Source organism: Lepidochelys olivacea, assembly GCF_965140295.1.
Source record: "Lepidochelys olivacea isolate rLepOli2 genome assembly, chromosome: 2".
NCBI classification, from domain to species: Eukaryota; Metazoa; Chordata; order Testudines; family Cheloniidae; genus Lepidochelys; species Lepidochelys olivacea.
Window position 1 is genome coordinate 211,148,598 of NC_140412.1, and position 20,289 is coordinate 211,168,886.

The 20,289-nt window shown below is 41.1% G+C and overlaps 1 protein-coding gene across 1 annotated transcript in view; it reads left to right on the forward strand.

The window, feature by feature from the left end:
- Positions 1-20,289, forward strand: part of RAPGEF5 (Rap guanine nucleotide exchange factor 5) — a 218,244-nt gene that overhangs the window by 117,411 nt on the left and 80,544 nt on the right. Inside the window, exons 10-11 of the mRNA XM_084618683.1 lie at positions 14,032-14,150; positions 14,526-14,614. Coding sequence (XP_084474809.1) covers positions 14,032-14,150; positions 14,526-14,614 — 208 coding nt within the window. The remainder of the gene's footprint in view (positions 1-14,031; positions 14,151-14,525; positions 14,615-20,289) is intronic.

Here is a 20,289-nt window from a genome sequence, read left to right on the forward strand (position 1 = left end):
GTCTTTGGAAAAACTGAAATGGAATCTTCTAAAAAAAAATTCTGGTTCCACCTTTGCAACTCCATGCAAGTTGCCAGGAGAGCATGATTTCCATCAAAATGTTGGCAAAATCAAAATGATCCTGCAATGTTTTGGTTTAGACCAATTGGCATTTTTCAGACAGAAAATATGTTACATTAAATAATTTCTGACCAGCTCTAATGACCACGATGGTAAGTTTGAGAGGGAGACAGTGTAGGAGGAAGTGATTGGAACCTATCCCTTTCTTTTGCAGCACAAATCTATCCTTCTGCATCTCAGACTTATTTCCATGTGAAAATTGCACGTGCTCAAGGTCTTCAAGCACCTTCTTACTTCAGAAGCTTTATGATAACAGTGGCACACAGACAGCCACTAGGGGCTGATGGAGAACTGCATGAACTCTGCCCTTGCATCTGTTCTCCTCCTAAATGCCAAAATCAGCTCTTTCACTTTTAGTCGGGTTAAGAAGTAAGAGTCCCCTATGTTGACCTTGCTGAGCACATTGCCAAGCTATCAGGCTGCATCTACTAATAACAATTAAGTCTATGATGCATGGGAAGGGGAGAAAGAAGAAAATGCCTATTCTTCTATTTTCATAAATAGCTATTATTCATTACCCAACAAAGAGTTGTGTGGGGTTAGGGTTGTCATACCACTACTCCTATGTTCCCTCTCATGTAGGCCCCAGTCCAGTAAAATGCTTAAGATTTAAGAGAGGTAGCATTGCCTAGGAGATGGGGCAAGACCAACCCTGAGATTCAGGAGATCTGGTTATATTCGCAGTATTGCCTGCCTCTGACCTCCTGTGTGATGTTGAGGAAGTTTAGTGCCTAGCACAGTGAAGCACCAGTCTTCCTTAGGGCCCTTTGGCACTAGTGTAGTACACTTATGAATAACAATAAGCATACGTTTATACAGTAGTCTCTTTGAAAGCAATTGGGCTAATTGTGCTTAAAGTTATATGTGCAAGCACGTGCTGGACTGTGGTCTAATGGCACCATTCAGCAATCTTTACTCATGCTGAGTAGTACTTACCCGTGAGTAGTCCCAACAAGTACCCATGAGTAGTTCCAACAAGATATCAATAGGATACTTAAGTAAGAAAGATACTACTCAACATGAATGTAAGGATAGCAGAGCTGGTCCCATGATCTGCATGTAAGGAAGTAGTATGCCTTGATGTGTTGTCTGTCGAGGGGGTTTCCCTAATACACATTGTCTCTCAGCTCTGTTTTGCCAGCATCATTCTTTTGACCTGTCTACAATGGCAGCCTTGTTATTCATGTGTTCTTTATGACAAGGTAACTAAGGGGATAATAACATCAGCAATTTTTATAAAAAGTGCATAGTGTACATTATTTTATTTGACTTACAAAATGCTTCTTGGCGGTAGAATATTTTGATAATATTTTAAATAAGAATTTTGTTTTTGTTTTACCACCATTTTATGAATGCTGATATCCACAGTCGTCAAGTTTTGCTCTGCAGAATGTGGGCTTCCTGCTTTAGATCTTCCAGATATGTGTCTGAGCATTAAACTGCAGTGAAGCTGTTCGTATTGTCTTTGAGTTCATTTTGATGGCAGCATTTGTCGTTGCACAATTTCATCGTTCTATGGTTTGTTCAGTAGTCTTTAAGAATGGTCAGATATCAAAACTAATTCACTTTATAAGCCAGCCACATTTCCATTTTTCTTTGTTTTGGGGGGTTAATGTGAGTTCAGAGGTAGATTTACCAATTGATTATGACTGGAAACAAGCTAGTACTGTACAATCCAAAAGAAAGATAGAGTTATAATTAAATGTTGGTATATAGTAGGTAACATAATAAGGAATGAAAAGATGCAGATTTTTGTTCTCCTTTGGCCACCCCCTTCTATGGTTGCATTTTGTGTGTGTGTTTTATTAAATATTGTATGAACAATGTTTTGGGTGATTCTGCATCGACAGATTTTTGTTTTTATTTGAAATTTGGGACAGTGGATATTTGTCTAATTGACTCACGCAAATGCGAGAAAGTCCTGTTCGAATAAAAATTTCATGCTTATGATATTTTGAGACGAAGCAGAATAGTGGCCATTTTTGAAATTTTTCTTTATGAAAGTGGGAGCTGGTAGGAAAATGTGCTCCATGGTTGTTGATAACCCATAGGCCAGAGTATTTAGCAATTTCATAGATTATACAGTCAGAAGGGGCATCTGTGATCATCTAATCTGATCTCCTGCACAATGCTGGCCATAGAACTTCCGTGAATTAATTCTTATTTGAACTAGAACATATCTTTTAGAAAAGCATCCAATCATGATTTACAAATTGCTCATGATCGAGAATCCTCCACAACCTTTGATAAACTGTTCTAATGGTTAATCACCCTCCCTGTTAAAAATGCGTGTCTTATTTCCAATCTGAATTCATCTGTAGAGCCCTGCAAATCCGCGGATATCCACTTCATATCTGCGTACCATTTTTGCAGGTAATGGATCGGATACAGATACAACCACGTAGGGCTCTACTCACTTTCAGTGCCTGGCCTGTGGCATCTGATTTGGGCAGCCCTGGGGCCGCAGCACGCTCAGGGCTGGCAGCCAGTGGCTGGGGCTAGGTGGCAGGACAGAGTCGGGACTATCCAGCACCAGCTCACCATGCCACTTCCTGTACAGCACCTCGGGCAGTGCCAACGTCCCCACCATGGCCCGGCAGCATTGGCTGCACTCCTGGCCCGCTGGCTCCTGGGCAGCAGAGCCTGCCCCCGGCCATGGGCATTGGAGCAGGCGGGACCCTGGTGCCCCACCCCTCTGCCCCACTGTGGTGCAATACGCACTGCTGCTGCTATTGCTCGTGAGCCCACAGGAGCAGCATGCAATGCCTCTTTCCCCCACCCGCGTTGTCTCTTCTCCTCGAGACCCTGCCCCCACACCACCCCTTACCCCGAGTCCCCACCTTCAGGCTGCCTCTTCCCTGCAAGACCCCACCACCTCTCGCTCATCTCCATTCCCTTCCCCTCCCCCTCCCCCTCCCCCCGCCCCCGCATCGCTAGTCTTTGTGACACGGCTTCCTGGTGCGGATGCTGATACACACAAAAGATGGCTAGCGGATCGCAGGTCGGATCGCCGGTCGATTGTGGTGGATGTGGATCGGATGCAGATCTACATTTTTGTATCTGCACAGGGCTGTATTCATCTACTTCTTCTTCAAGCCATTGAATTTTGTTACACCTTTCTCTGCTAGATTCAAGATGTTTATTATCATCAAATTTTTGTTCTCCATGTAGGTACTTATAAACTGTGATCAAGTCACTCCTTAACCTTCTCTTTGTTAAGCTAAATACATTCAGCTCCTTGAGTTTATCACAAAATGTTTTCTAATCCTTTAATTTTTCTTCTGGCTCTTCTCTGATCCCTTTAACAATTTATCCACATCCTTCTTGAATTGTGAACGCCGGAGCTGGCCAAGTGCATTCTAGCAGCAGCCACTCCCGTGCCAAAGACAGAAGTAGGATACCAGCCCTACTACTATATTTTCTACATTCAAGGATTATATTAGCCCTTTGAGCCACAGCATTACACTGGAATCTCATATTTAGGTGATTCTCTATCCTGACCCCCAAGTCTGTTTGAGTCACTAGTTTCCAGGATAAAGTCCACCATCCAGTAAATATGACCTTAATTCTTTGTTCCTAGATGTATCACTTTACATTTAGGTATATTAAAATACATTAGCTTGCACTCAGTTTACCAAGTGATCCAGATCGCTCTGTATCAGTGACCTGTCCTCCTTGCATTGGATTGGATAAGCTATACCAATGATTCTTGAATATATTATTCTCAATGTAATGCAAGTAAATCAAGTTTGTCTGTTGTGACTTTGATATGCGTTGGAACTCCATGAAACAACATACCTGAGATGGATTTTTCCAAGATTTTATATCCTTGTTCCACTTTAATTTTTGGTAAATTCCTTTCCACTTTCTTCATAAATAAAGTGGAAGATTCCGATAAAGTATCTAGTCATTTGGGTAATTCCAAATGATTATTTTTGCTGCCTTGAAATCTACTACTGTGTCTTCAGAGTAATGTATTCCAATGCAAAAGTTAATGAAGTGACGACCATCTTTAGTCTGTGGTGAATCTTGTTTAAAAGAGATTCCCTTCTGGGATTATCTTTTGGTGTGGGAATAGTAAAATATATATTTACTTTCTTTTGGGTGGGTGGGTGTGTGTGTGTGTGTGTGCGCAACCTTTATACTAAGTGGTGCGCGTGTGAGGTTGCCCAATACTTTCCATTATAAGACCCTGATTTCAGCTGCTGATAACTTTGCTGAACTTTAACCAGTTGGGCTGAAATTTTTCATCCTTGGTGTCTGCCTCAGGTTAACTATTTAATTTCAGCTGAAACTGTTCAGCCATTTCTGAGAATGAGGTTAGAGAAAAATATTTTGTTTTGCCATATTAAAAATTTTTGATGATCTTTTCTTTGAGAAGCTCTAGGGGGCCACGTGACTCGAAGCAGGGGAGTGGCCTTCATATCAGGGATGTGTCTTTTGCCATCCTTGTGATGATCTTCCCAAATGTGGCCAAGTGATGAGCCTTTGAAAAATTGCAGCTTGCACATGCTCAGTCGAGACTTATTAGAGCAGACTTATTTCATCAGGCCCACCTTCTTTGTGTCTGTAGTTGTTTATGCCCCTCCATAAGTACCTATACCAACACCCAGCTTTGAAGGCAGAGCGGAGAACAGCAGCTGCTGGCTGGGTGCCCAGCTCTGAAGGCAGCGCCACCCCCAGCAGCAACACCGAAGTAAGGGTGGCAATGTGAAAAGTGAGATTCATCAATATCACTGTTCACAGCAGACTTAGCACCCCATTGCCACCCTGGGGCTGACAGCCAGAGCCCCGCCACCTTCAGGTGAGGAATTGAGGGACAAGAGTGGAAGGAGAGCCCGAGCCCGGGCTGCCTTCTATTGAGGGATTGGGGGGTGGGGGCGGGTAGAAGGAGCGCCTGAGCCTGGGCATCAGGGGCTCCGGCTGTCCCCTTTATCCTGCCTCCTGGGTGTGCATGGCCCTTCTGCATGAGCCCCAGTCATCCAGGGCTGACAGTCAGAGCTCTTAATAAATAAATAAAGCACACAGTTCGCCCCTCCCTTGACACATTCCCACACCTCCCTTGGGAAGTGTCCCCTATCGTTTAAGAACTGCTGTGCTAGAGCTGCTCACGTGAAATCTGAAGAGTCTGTAAGCGGTGAAGGTGCTGTAGCCTGGCGAAGAGCAGGTCTTTCCCTGATATTGTGACTCTGGACTGCTGTGGACCAGCCTGGGGTCTGAAAATAAGAGTAGTGAGACTGTCTTTCCTATATTCTCAATGCCCTACACATGCAACCTTCATTCTGTCATTTCCTATCTTTCCAATGCTCGCTTTGTAATCTTATGTTCTGGTGTTAGTAGAAATGATGCTGTCCAGCACATAAATATGCCTCTTCAGTTAGGAAAGATTCTCTGAAGTGGAGCCTCACACAGAGAGTTCCACCCTCACCACTCCCCCCTGGTGCAACCTTTCTTATCTATCTGAACACATTCTATACCATTCTAGAGTATTTATTTATTTTTTATACAAGGGCTTGTCCATCTTCCAGTGCCATATGCCACACCAACAGTTTCAACTCTTAGGCCTAAATCGTTAGCTCAGCTCAAAGCTTAAGTAAATGGGGTTTGTGCAGTGGTACTCCATAGGACCTTGGAGGACAGAATCCTCTTCAAAACACAGAGCAGAAACAGTGCTTTCACTGTAGGTAGTCTCTGCAACTACTGCACACCACTCCCAACAGATCCAGGTCATCATAGACCCACCAGCCATGCTTGTTCCCCTTTTCCACCTCCTCATATCTCCCCACCTTGTGCTGCCGTAGAAGGAGCTCTTTTGGAGCTTAGCTTATGGTGTGGAATGAGTACTGATACCTGCATAGGCTCACGTCATTCCCAGCGTATCCATGTTCCCTTACCACTCAAGGAAATGTACTGGCACCAGCATCAAAAGATGTGAAGACAGAAGTGATCAGCATTATCTGGTTGTGCTGAGTCAGTTTTACCAAATTAAGCTGTAAAAACAAAAGGTTCTTGCCCTTTTTTAATGTGTGTGATTTAGAAGGAGATAGTCTATGTGAAGTTTTGCTTCATTACATGTTGACCAAACAGGGAATTCTTTTTACCTGTATTCAGAATCTCTGCTCGGGAATGAGGAAGTCTGAATGCAGACTTGTATTTTGAGTGCTCCATTTAATAGGATCCTGTTATTCAGGCCGTTTCCTAACTATGGGCTGTCTTCTCCTACTTAAAATCAGTGGTGTGGGATTTCCTCTGAAACTGGTCTCTTGGCTGGTTATCCGTAGGATCTGGTCTCCTTGGAGAACACAGTTTGAGGAGATGATGGGGAAGGAGTGTTCTTTTATTGGAAAGTATATATTATTAAATTATGATGAAACTAGCACCTAGATACTGCAATGTTGGTGCTTTAGAAAAGGGTGAAATAAATACATTCTTTGAAACCAATGGAGGCATCCTGTCTCATAGAGGAATGATGGTACATCTCTGCAAATCACACATTAATTTCTATTCAGCTGTTCAAATAGAGCAAAATTCTGATTACATTTGTTCCATTATGGAGAATGTACTGTTTTTCCTTTCATGCTAGAATAGGACTGCCTAGAGTTTTGGGGATGAAGAGACTTCAGAAACTTCCAGGCTCCCTAACTGCCCACCACAATATGTTCCCCTTATTCTCCCAAGCCAAGCTTGCTTCCTCCCCAAAATTTGTTCCCTAATCATTTTTCTCTTTTTTTATTTCCCCCTTCATTACTTCTTCCCCATTGACCTTCCCTTTTGTGAAACTATGTAGATTTGTTTACAGCTGCTTAAGGTGCACCTTCTGCCAGTCAGTGAAGCTCTCTTCTAAAACTGACTGCTTTGGTGTGAGCATTGTTTACGCCTCTAATGCCACTTGGTACTGTTCTTCAGCGCTGGTTGTGAATGCCTATCGTTGTTGTTCCTGTCTTCACATTCTGCAAGCCAAGGAAGATGGTGGATTTGGGTCACAGACTCTGTTGCTGGACTCAGTTTGGTGGTGGCAGTGGCTCTGGAAGAGAGTGAACAGCACTTGTAACCCCTGGAGATAGGAGCAGGAATGAGCCCAAACTGGATCCATGCCTCAAACCAAACCCACCTGATCTTTGGGGAATTCAGATTAAATGGAACCTGTATCCAAACTAATCTTGGTTTGGGAAAACCAACACCCTACAGATGAGTCTTTGTAAGACCAAACCTGCCTCTGCCTTTTGAAATGGAGCTGATTCAAAGCTGGAACTATTTATCCAAAAATCTTCTCCACTCCAATCCCTCCCCCCCCCCCCTTGTGAAACTTTGTGGGGGTGGATTTAAAATGAAATTCAAAACATTCCTTTGCAAAAAAATAACCAAACCAAACTTTTGATGCTTTGTGAAACCAAAGCCTCCCTAATTTGGATGTTTCTAATATGGAGGAGGTGAGTAGTTCTCTCTGCACATTGGTTCCTTATAAAAATTTTAATGAAAAGCCAAAACTGTCCTAGGAGGACAGAGTGACTGGGTTTTGCTAAGGCACATGGCCTTGGGAAATAATCTTGTTTGTTTCCATTCTCCATGAATTTGACTGGAGGTTGGATTGTGCCAGTACCATGTCAAATTCCTGGTAATACAGAGAAATCAATGTGGAAATGTTTGCAACACTGAAACCTGCACCTCTTCTGTTGTTGTTTTTCATCACTGTCATTTGTGCTTGAATCTCCTTAGTCATTCACATAGCTAACAGGGTCATATCCCTAGTTATGTGAAGAGACCTACACAACTTAAGACCAGCTAAGTAGGGAGTTCCATTTGTCTAGTTACGTTACATACATAAATATTTTAGGACTCCAGAGTTACTGACAGGCTGAAAATAAATGGTAGTATTGTTTAATTAGGGCTGTTAAGTGAGTAAAAAAAAATAATTAATTGCGCAATTAAACAATAATAGAATACCACTTATTTAAATGTTTTTTGGATGTTTTCTACATTTTCAAATACATGGATTTCAATTACAACACAGAATACAAAGTGTACAGTGCTCACTTTATATTTTTATTACAAATATTTTCACTGTAAAAAACAAAAGAAATATTTTTCAATTCACCTCATACAAGTACTGTAGTGCAATCTCTTTATCATGAAAGTTGAACTTACAAATGTAGAATGCAAAAAGAAAAGGACTTGTGGCACCTTAGAGACTAACAAATTTATTTGAGCATAAGCTTTTGTGAGGTACAGCTCACTTCATTGGATGTAGAATGATGTACCAAAAAAACCTGCATTCAAAAATAAAACAATGTAAAGCTTTAGAGCTTACAAGTCCACTCAGTCCTACTTCTTGTTCAGCCAGTTGCTCAGCCAAACAAGTTTGTTTACATTTGCAGAAGATAATGCTGCCTGCTTCTTGTTTACAATGTCACCTGAAAGTGAGAACAGGCATTTGCATGGCACTATTGTAGCCGGCGTCGCAAGATATATACATGCCAGATCTGCTAAAGGTTCATATGTCCCTTGATGCTTCAACCACCATTCCAGAGGACATGTGTTCATGCTGATGACAGGTTCTGCTCAATAATGATCCAAAGCAGTGTAGACTGATGCGTGTTCATTTTCATCATCTGAGTCAGATGCCACCAGCAGAAGGTTGATTTTCTTTTTTGGTGGTTGTGTTCTGTAGTTTCTGCATCAGAGTGTTTCTCTTTTAAGACTTCTGAAAGCATGCTCCACACCTCATCCCTCTCAGATTTTGGAAGGCACTTCAGATTTTTAAACCTTAAGTCAAGTGCTGTAGCTATCTTTAGAAATTTCACATTGGTATCTTCTTTGCATTTTGTCAAATTTGCAGTGAAAGTGTTCTTAAAATGAACAGCATGTGCTGGGTCATCATCCAAGACAGCTATAACATGAAATATACAGCAGAATGTGCGTAAAACAGAGCAGGAGACATACAATTCTCCCCCAAGGAGTTCAGTCACAAATTTAATTAACACATTATTTTTTAAACAAGCGTCGTCAGCATGGAAGCATGTCCTCTGGAACGATGGCTGAAGCATGAAGAGGCATACAAATCTTTAGCTCAGCTGGCACATAAATATCTTGCGACACCAGCTACAACTGTGCCATGTGAATGCCTGTTCTCACTTTCAGGTGACACTGTAATTAAGAAGTGGGCAGCATTGTCTCCCATAAATGTAAACAAACTTGTTTCTCTTAGCGATTAACTGAATAAGAAGTAGGACTGAGTGGACTTGTAGGTTCTAAAGTTTTACACTGTTTTGTTTTTGAGTGCAGTTACGTAACAAAAAAAATACATTTGTAAATCACACTTTCACGATGAAGAGATTGCACTACAGTACTTGTATGAGGTGAACTGAAAAATACTATTTTATCATTTTTACAGTGCAAATATTGGTAATAAAATAATATAAAGTGAGCACTGTACACTTTGTATTCTGTGTTGTAATTGAAATCGATATATTTGAAAATGTAGAAAAACCAAAAATATTTAATAAATTTCAATTTGTATTCTGTTGTTTAACAGTGCAATTAATCGTGATTAATTTTTTTGTTAATTGTGTGAGTTAACCGTGATTAATCGACAGCCCTAGTTTTAATTAAATCACAGTGCAGACAATATGACTTATTTCAGTAGAAGACAAATAGATTCTGTTAGTGGAAAATTGACTATAATATTGGTCAAAAGAGCTGTCAGGTCAAGTAGTTCTTATTGTTTATTTGAAACTCCTGACCATAAGTAGCTTGCATGTAGGAGTGATATAATAAGGCAGGTGTGCTGTACTTGGATTCCAAGAGGCAATTACTTAAAAAGCACAGCAAACGTGGAGTATAATAGTTAGTTAGTACTTGCACAGTGCAATTGTAAGGCCGACAGACCCTGGTCATCATGGTGCAAGATCGAACCAGGGACCTCTAGAGCTTAGTGTGTGAGCCTCTATAGCATGAGTTAAAAGCCGACTGGCTGTTAGCTACGGGCTGTAGAGCAGACTCATTTTATCTCTCTCTCTAGTGGTCTTGGTGCCACTAGATGGGACAGAACACCACACCCAGGAGGAATGTCGGTTACACTATGCAAACACAAACAAATTAATCCTCAGTACCCATGTAAGTAAATAAGATGCATCCACAGGGAAACAGAGAAACATGGAATCCGGGTAAGTGACTTTCCCAAGGCCACACATTGATTCAACGGCACATCCAGATTACAGTTTAGGAGCTCCTCACTCTTCATTCTGTGGTCTATCCTCTGGGCCATGCTTCCTTTACAAAAGCACAAAACCAAACAAACCCTGAAACCAGCTATTACTCAGTTATTTTTTCCCTTGCTCTAGGGTGAAGTGAATGTCAAATAAACAAAACCCAAAATCCTGTGAATGGAGCTTGAAGCTGGGAAGCCCTGAGTTTTAGGGCTTGTCTACACTTAGTGCTGCTTCTCCCGTCCGCATAGGTATTCCATCTTCCTGAGAGCTCGTAGCTATGTCGAGGGGAGAAGCCCTCCTGTTGACACAGCACTGTCTACACCAAGGGTTAGGTCCATATAACTGTCGCTCAGGGCTGTGGATTTTCCACATCCCTGAGCGACGTAGTTATACCGATTATAAGTTTGTAGTGTAGGCCAGGGCTTAGTTCTGACTCTGCTGCTGACTTGCAGTGTGACTCTGGGCAGCCTCTTTGCCTCAGTTTCACTACTAATAAAATGGGGATAATAATACAGACCTGCCTAGCTCACAAAGGTATAGTACAGATTAGTTAGACAATGCCTGTACATTGTTTTGAAAAAGAAGTGATAAGTGTTTTGTTAAATATCTTGAATATGAAAACTTAAAATGACTATTAACAGAAATAGATCTTGACTCACACCATTGAATTCTACGGGCCATAGTCTTGCTAATGGCTCTGCCCTCCGTTTTGAATACTTTATGTTCTCTGTCCTCCATGTTCTGTTCTCCCCATGGATGTAGGAAGGGCAACCTGATGGTGGCCCTGGTTGTTTTCTTCCAACATGCATTAATTATCTCCTGGACCATACAAGATTCTAATAGGAGAAACATTCTTTCATCTTTATATAATTTCAAATGAATATCTTTTAGTCTTGAAAACACAAATACTTGAATCCCTGGGATATGTATAGGTCCTTTCTTCATGTGATTTTATTTATTTTATATATAAACTGAGTCCTGAACGAATACGTTCTGCGAAGCCCATACTTGGCCCCGTGGTCATTCTATACTTTGAAATAAATACGCAAAGAAGACAGAAAGGAAGAACCTTGTTAAAACTGTACTATCTGGGTACAATGCAGTTAATTTACATACTCTTATCCAAGTAGTTAATGAAAATTTGAAACATTTGTTTATTTTGATATTGGAAATGCTTTGTGTTTAGCAGGGTTTCAAATTGGAAACTATATCTTCCCAGGATAAGATATTGTTAGTGTCCTGTCAGTATGATATAGCTCTGCCTCCACCACTGCCCACTAGTGTTCTGCACAAAATGTACATGTATTTAATATACACTGACACACACTACAAACCCATTTCCATATATATGTGTGTCGATGGTCCACTGATGTTAATAATGCCTTACGTCATGTACATGCCCAATATGTATTACACCTCAGAATATCGGTGGATTCAGGGGAAATGAGGATCAGGATTAGAGGATGCCTGAGAGAGAGTTTAGTGTGTATAAACCTGTATTTTGATTAATTGTTTTTATGCTATTTTCTCTCTTTATTCTCCTTTCATTGCAGCTCTGTAAATGTGTAGGCAACAAAAACCACGTCTGGTGAAATAAAAGATTACAGTTATGCATCAGTATTCCTGTAATGTGGCTCCTCACTAATGCCCCTCGGGAGGGTTGCAATGAATACCTGACATTAATTGGTTCAGTACTAGTATGTCTGACCTTGAAGAAATTTAATAGGTCAATTCTTCGTGGTGTTTACTAATACAGAAATCTTCTTAGACGGGAAGCTCTTCGGGGCAGGGATTATGTCTTCATATGTGCAGGATCAGAGCCTGTGAGTGCTACCACAAAATAAATATTAAATAATAAGGAAATACAAGGCTAATCATAAAGCTGCACTGCTGTACGGTATCACAAACAATGTTGCTTTCGGTAAATCTTTCATATCTTGGGATTCTCCATCAACTGGTAGATGGGAGGGCGGGGGTGGGAGGTTGCAGGGACAGAAGGAGGCGTGAGGAGAGGTACTGAGACAGGGGAGGAGTGGGTAGCCGGCTCCAGGCTCGGAAGAAGGTTCCAACTGCTCCCAGGCAGGCCCATTTCAGCCCTTTCAGGTCCTGCTTCCTTGTCCCCGACCTGTTTCTGAGTCCTGCAGTGGCCACTCCAGTTCCTCTGAATCCCGTTCTTGTCTCCGTGCCACCCTCCGTGTCGTGCAGGGGTTTATGTGGGGATAGAGCCCCCACAATATTTCCATTGCATGGGGCACTAGCAACCCCCGCTCCTTCAGACTCCCAGTTCCACTGCTCCTGTGATGGATTATGGATACTGTACAGTTGATACATAAGTCTTAGTTTTACTGCTTCAAAAATAGGCTAAAACATGTGTCTGATTTACTGAACAGTGAGACAAGGTGCGTGAAGTAATATCTTTTATTGGACTAACTTCTGTTGGTCCGAGACACAAACTTTCATGCTACACAGAGCTCTCCTTCAAGTCTGGGAAAGGTATTCCCAGCATCACAGCAAAATGCAAGAAAAGATATTACCTCACCCACCTTGTCTCTCTAATATCCTGGGACTGACATGGCTGCAACTATACTTCATACAACAATTACTGAACAGTGTAATGCCAAACCAAATTACCGTGGAGCATTTTTGATATTTTTTTATAAATTGTCAGAACTGCAGTAGCTGAAATATCAGTTTGCATTTATGTTTCCTGCCTCTCTTTGTGCGGCTTCATGTACTTGTGGCAGGGTCTGCCAGGAGAATCTCACTGTGGTCAGAAACTCTTCATCAGTCACTATGTTTCAATGCACGCTGCTCAGTCAGCAGCGAACCCTCATCTCGTACACTGCACAGTCAGCTTGCTTTAGTTGCTCTGTGCTCTTGGATATAGGCTGCGTGAGCAAAAATGGATGATTGTTCAGCTCCCTCCTGTTTAAGGGAGCCTAGCTGAAGAAAATCAGTGCACTGACCCATAATGTCCAAATCTCAATTTAGCTGAGATTCAAATTATGGATGCTCATGGGGTTTAGTTTCCTGTGTTGTTGTCTTGTTTTTATAATTAAAATGTTGTTGAGAAGGAGGGAGATTTGGATGCAAAGCAGAAATAGAGGCTTAGAAACATATATATGATCTTTGATCTCACTAGTTTTATTGCCTCTATTTAAACACACGAGTAGTTTTACAGCATGTACACTTCGTTTGAGTAGTAAGTTACCTATTGTTAGACTCCTTGAAAGTGTTTGCAATTCTGTGACTATTGTAATCAGTCTTCCAGTTTATTAAACAAATAGTGAAACATGCATTCTTCAAATGGAAGATGAATACATTACTGGTACTGTGAATAACCCTCCAATGCACTGTGCTAAAAACTGTTAACAAAAGTCACAAAGGGGAACCTTTCTTCATTTCAGCTCTCCAACCAGATGTATTAACCCTGTTTCTTAATTTAAATACTTCAGCAAAGGAAACTGCTTTCTCCCTCATTTTCAGCTCTGCTAATATATTTAAAAGGCAAGTGAGAGATCTGCCCAGATGCCTGATGCATTGTGAAGCTTTGGAGTATAAATTATGGACAGAAATTGCAGTCTGTAACAGCTTCCATAGGAAGAAAATGTAGCTCTAATCAGCTACCTCAATTCTTTCCAAATCCCATGAGAATTTACCACTTTCTTTTTCTGTTATTCCCTCCTCCCCCTCCAAATTAAAGCAGAATGATGAAGTGTCTACTATTGAAGTGAAGGAACAAGACCAAGATGTTCTGGTGCTTAGAAAAGTGTCGTCACATAGCCCAGCCCCCACATCAGGGAGTGCCGAGAATGATTGGAGGTAAGAGTTTTTTCCTTGGGCGCTCAGAGAGAGAGAGAGAGAGAGAGAGACACGAACACACAAGCTGACTGCAGAGCTTTCAGCAGCCAGATGGACTCAGTTACCAGCAAGAGAAATAAGATGGCAAGATATTGTAGCATTTAGGGAATGTCTTTGTTATTAACTCTACATTATGGGAAGTTCCAGGGTGAGGATCTTTGACCCTCATTTAAACAGGAAGGATTCTGCTGCCTTTCTAGGCAGGGAGCTTCCCTTGCCTACATTTGATGTGCCTTATTTTAAATATATTGATGAAGAAGATGAGGAAGATGAATGGAGTAGCCGCTCACAGTCTTCAATTGAGGATGACTCTGTGGACTCTCTGCTTTCTGATAGATATGTGGTGGTATCGGGGACTCCAGAGAAGATTTTGGAGCACCTTCTGAATGACTTGCACCTGGAAGCAGTCCAAGACAAAGAGACAGGTAAGGTACAGATTGTATTCTGTTCCTAGAAGACAGCTTTCTGTGTCCTCTTTTACTGTTTGTGATACTGTCTGCACATTTGGCTGACAAATTGGCATGTAATAGTGCATATAATGACCTCTGCTGTTAAGGGTTCTAAGTGGTGCATTTAAACTCACATGCTGGATCTGTCAGGTGATATGCTCTGTTTATCAAAAGGAAATCAAATCAAAAGGAAATCAAATCCAGGCTAGTGGGGTTTTATTTTGGTTTTGTTCCCTCTGAAATTCTCACTAGTCCTTGTTGAAAGCCAGCTGACTAATGTCACTGCCTTGGTACCGGATGTCAAATATAAGGAGGAAATGTGAATGCAAATAGAATGTGTTGAACTGGGGCGCACAGCCTTTGGGCAGAAGTATCAACAATTAATGAAACTATTCAGCAGCTACATGCTTCACAGCAACTTCGGCTTTTTTCATAAATGGCTTTACGTTGTTGCCTACATTGCACAAGCTGCAGTGTCTATTATACAGTATTCGTGTCTCTTCAACCAGAGACTGTAATTCTTTGTAGCCTGCAGCTATTATTATATTGATCAGACAACTTGATGCACAGTTTATGTAGCAGTTCAATCTTCTAACTAAATACAAATTTTGCCACCATCAAAGTACATTAGGTGTATCTAATGCTTCTTAAAAAGTTGTACAAACTTCCTTCAAAGCACAAGATATAGTATATAAGAGAATGTAGTACTTGTGTGTCTTCAGCTAGAGATTGTAATTTGTTCCAGTTTGGAGCAAATTATTATATTGATCAGGCTACTTGACATGTAGTGTATTTTTCAGCTTGATCTCCTGGCTAAATGCACAGTTTTCTGTCACCCGAGCTCCTTTGGTAGTTTATCAGGAGTGCCTACAACCTGAAATCTATTTACAGTTTTAGTGAATGTAGTTATGCTGGTGAAGTGCTGCTCTTTGAAGTCTTTAAACTACGATTTGAGGACTTCAATAGCACAGATATAGGTGTGAGGTTTTTTGCAGGAGTGGTGGGTGAAATTCTGTGGCCTGCGTTGTGCAGGAGGTCAGACTAGATGATCATAATGGTCCCTTCTGACCTAAATATCTATAAGTGTCAGCACAAAATCAACCTTCAGAGTTTCAAAATGCTGCTGAAGGGCTGTGAAATGTAGCTGGCTGGAAATGGAGTTGGTATTTTTTATTGTTCCCAATGGAGTTAAACTGCACATTCTCGATGCTTGTGTATATGCCCTACTACAAATGAGATTACTAAGAACAAACATGATTAAAAGGATTAAAGTGACTAAAAGTATAAATAACATCTGTGACTCCCATAGGAATCTTAGTGTCAGGTTCTCAGAGCAAGTCAGTAGTTTATTGTTGGACACAATGTATTTTCTTACCAATGATGCATAATTTACCCAAAGAATAATCCAAAAGAAATGCAAACTGTCTGATTATTATGATGTTCCCGGTGCTGCTTCTGTCTGCCTAGAGATTAATATATTGTGCAGAGAAAGCACCACTGTCTGATTGTTCTGCTTCCTTAGGTATAATCATAATAGTGCTGTGTATAAATGTACTTGCACCAATTCTCAGGCTGAATTACAGAATTGGTTCATGAAAGGATATTCCTGGCAGAGTAATTCAGATCAGGGAAAAGTTCACTTATGCATATTAGCATATGTAGATTTGGGGAGATTAACTGGCCACTCCTATAAACTGCTATTAGTTTTGTTCATAACCTCATAATCCTACTAGAGAATGTTGAGGTCTTTAGTAATGTTCTGCATTATTTTTTAAGTGTAAAGAATTGCTGGCGTGTCTAAATCAGATATCTAGTATATCTTGACTTTTTATTACCTCTGTTTTACCTCCCTGCTTATTTTTTCCCATGGGGGTCCCAACTCAGCTGTTCATTAGCATCTTTTTATTGTTCCAGAGTGTGGATGAAAAATTGCTTTTAAAACTGGCACTAATGCCACTGTTTGACTGGCTGTAAGGAGATGATAATATATCCTTTTAGGTTGAATGTCTCCTCTCTGCAGTGTGGTCAGTAGAAGCTGGGTACTGTTCAGAAACCAAGAATTTAGAGTCTGATGATGGATTCAGATTTCCATAAAAACAATGAAATGGCCAGCCCTAAACCATGACCAGTTTACCTGTAGTTACATGACAACACAGTTGTCTATGTGCTGTTATTGTTTTCCTTTTATTTATACAGTAATATAGGGCTTATCTTTAAAAAATTGAGTTTGGGTGCTACATTTTCAAATGAAGGCACAGTGGAGTCACCTGTCAAAATTCATGCAAGTCCATTGTAGAACCACGTACTTCACACTGGCTGCACAGTAGGTACATGCAAATCTTTGTGGTAGCACCTACAGGACCTATGCGGATGCCTACAGAGCAAAGCCTCAGGCTGTGGGGACTGTTTCAATGCAGTGTAGGCTTCTGGGTGCAGGCTGGAGCCTGAGCTCCAGGACCCTCCCACCTCACAGGGTCCTAGAGTCTGGGATCCAGCCCAAGCCTGGAAGTTTACACTGCAGTGAAATTGCCCTGCAAGCCCGAGTCAGATGGCATGGGCCATCTACGGGTTTCTCATTGCAGTGTAGACTTATCCTCAGTGGACAACAGAGATAGTGGCTTCTCTGTTTGCCTTGAAGCTACTTCTACCGGTTATTAGGGAACACTCTTTTAACCCATTCCACTGACATACATTCAGCAATGACACTGTTATGTTGCAGAGTAATGACGTCCTGAGTAATTTGAACCATTACCTTTGTAAGATGGTACAATTATGCTTTAACTGACAGCAATTGGGTGTATACAGTCCACCTTCCCAGAAAGCTGAAGGCATAGTGATGTGCCCTTTACTTAATATTCTAAGATGGCTTGTAGGTCCCCATTTTTTTTTTTGAAACCACAAAGAATATTGTTAGGGTTGATGGTTCAGTATGAGTGGCTCTTTGGCACTGATCTGTAACTGATGTGAGAGAATTTGCACTCCAGTGGACGTTACAAAATCAGGATAATTTAGTTTTAGAGAGAAAGAGAAAGTAATACACTGCCCTAACATATGTGATCATTTCTTTCTCTAGCGCTTGGTCCACAGAGAGGATAAGAGCCTACTATTGCTATCAGCTAACAGTCCTTTACATAGAAATATTTTCTGTTGATATTTTGAGAGACTTTGGAAACTTCCCCCAAAACTCTGTGGGAAACTTGGTAAAGTAAAAGAGCAAAATAAATGACAATTTAGTTTTTATTTTCATGTTCATAGGGAGGAATAAGAGTTTAGCAGAGTTAACATGCACTAGAGCATGTAATATAATAATGTTTTCAGCTGTTGAGAAAAATAAGCTCCAGTATTAACCCTAAAAACCCACAACTTTCCTTCACTTATATAGATTGTGAATGTATGTTTTCTGATCTTTAAAAGCTGGAGAGAAGAAAATAAAATATTATAACAGAATTTTTTTTAAAAAAAATAAAGATTGTAGTAGAATATGTTACAATAGCCAAGATGAGTTGTTTGCAAATAAATTTCAACGCTAGGCTCAAGGTTAAAATTTTACAGGACCTTTAGCCAGTAAATTACTGGTGGTTTTTAAGTTACTGGGTCAGCCGAAGCTACAGAATTAATAGAATAATCTACTTGAGGGGATTTAAACTGAATAAAGCTAGCTAATTTCACAGGCAATACAATTGCAGGGAGAGTATTCCCCCACCCCAGTCACAGAAGTCTACTTGGTACTGCTAGGGGAAAGGAAAAAACGTAGGAAGCCAAAGAATTTTTTTTTTCTTTATAATGTTTAATTTTTCCATCTGAAGCTTTTACACCACTGGTGATCTATTACAGAAGGGGCTCAGTCCTGTGTTCCTTGAGTTTCCATAACTCCCCTTGATGTCTGTGGGAGTTTGGGGTGGACAAGGAAAGCATGATTGTGGACCATAATGACTAAAGACAAGTTATTGTAGTTTGTATAACTAAATGGTAACACTGCATTAAATGTGCATTACTGCTACCATGTTACCTTCATATATACCTTGGCAGTGCAGCTCACCTGTTAATATCCTGATGTTATAAAATATGATGGTATAGCATAATTACTACACCCGATGAAGTTTGAGTGAAGGGGTGGTGCACAACTGCCACGCTTTTTAAAATTGTGCTAAGTACAATGTACTATGATATTCATAAAGGACATGCACTGGTTCCAGACTCTAGAAGTAAAACCCACCATGCAAACTAAATTTCCATAGTGTGGACCCAATTGTCCTATCTGCTTGTGTGACCAGAAAGGATAAAATTCTTATGGACCTGGGCGGGTGGCTGGGAGGGAAAGGCTCAGAAGAGGGCAGTGCCATCTCCACAGCACCATTTACTTGTTTCCCCTGGGCCTGCTGAAGCCCCTCCAACAGGATCTCTGCATGGGCTGGGCTCTTTTGGGGATATAGGCCCAAGCTCAGAGGGCTAGTATTAGGAAAACAGCTGCTGTTCCACCCTACCTTGTCTCCACCATACCTCACCCCAAATCCATGGGTCTTACTCCATAGTGTGGCTCCCTGTGGGGAGTTCTGGGGGCAGTGGCTGAGGATGGAATAAGCCATGCTGCCAAGGAGTTGGAGGGAACTGAGAAGGATTGTAGGGGTTCAACCCCCTTTTGCTTTCCTTGGGGTAGAAGACAAACCCCAACCTCTTGATGGAAAAGTGGAGAAGAAACAGAGTTGCTTAGCTGTCAGATGGTAGGCCCCCTGTACTTTTGGACTTCTGAGAGTCAGATTTCCCAAAGACGAAAACCAACCTACAGTATGTCATTAGGCAATAATAGTACATCATTCCCACCCCCAACCCCCGCCGATTTTTCCCCATTGTAATTAATTTCTTTACCCATACTAACTAATTGCCATCTCTTGCTGTGTTAAGAGGGCAATTGGCAACTTTAGAAGGGCCAGCTCTATAGTTTTGCATTACTGAATTGTACTGTATTTATGCCTTGCTGCAGTAGTATTGTAAATAGCTCACAACAACATTGCATAGACTATTTAAAACGTTAGACCTTAGTCCATCCTGTGCTTTGCTGCATATTGGGCTACCCACATTTGCCATCCTTGCCTATCAACTGCCCTTCTCGCCAAATCTTCCCATTTTATGTTGAGGTGCTTGATGTCGTTCAGAACTGTTTGTTTCCATGTTATTTGCGGTCTTCCTCTCTTTCTTCTTGTGTTTTCTGGCTTCCATTCCAGGGCAGTATTTGGTAAGCGTTCTTTTTCCATTCTCAGCACATGTCCCAGCCACTGATGTCTTCTTTTGTAGATTATTTGTGAGAGGGTGCCTTGTCCAGTCATTTTTCTGACTTCTTCATTCATCTTCCTATCTCTATGTTACTCCCAATATTCTTCTCAGGCATTTGTGGTGGATGCGTCCAGCTTTTGTGTATCTTTCTTGGTCAGTTGCCATGTCTCACTGCTATATGTTGTGATGGTAATAACAATTGCTTTATACACATTCAGTTTTGTCTTGAGGGAGATGTTTTTGAGTCTTCCAAATGCAGCGTTTTCCTTCCTGATTCTTCGTCTCTCAGAACTGGTAAGATCAAGTAGAAGCAATGATTATAATCTAATCAATATGCCATGCCACTTACCTTTCCAAAAAGTAAATATGGATAGTTTTTA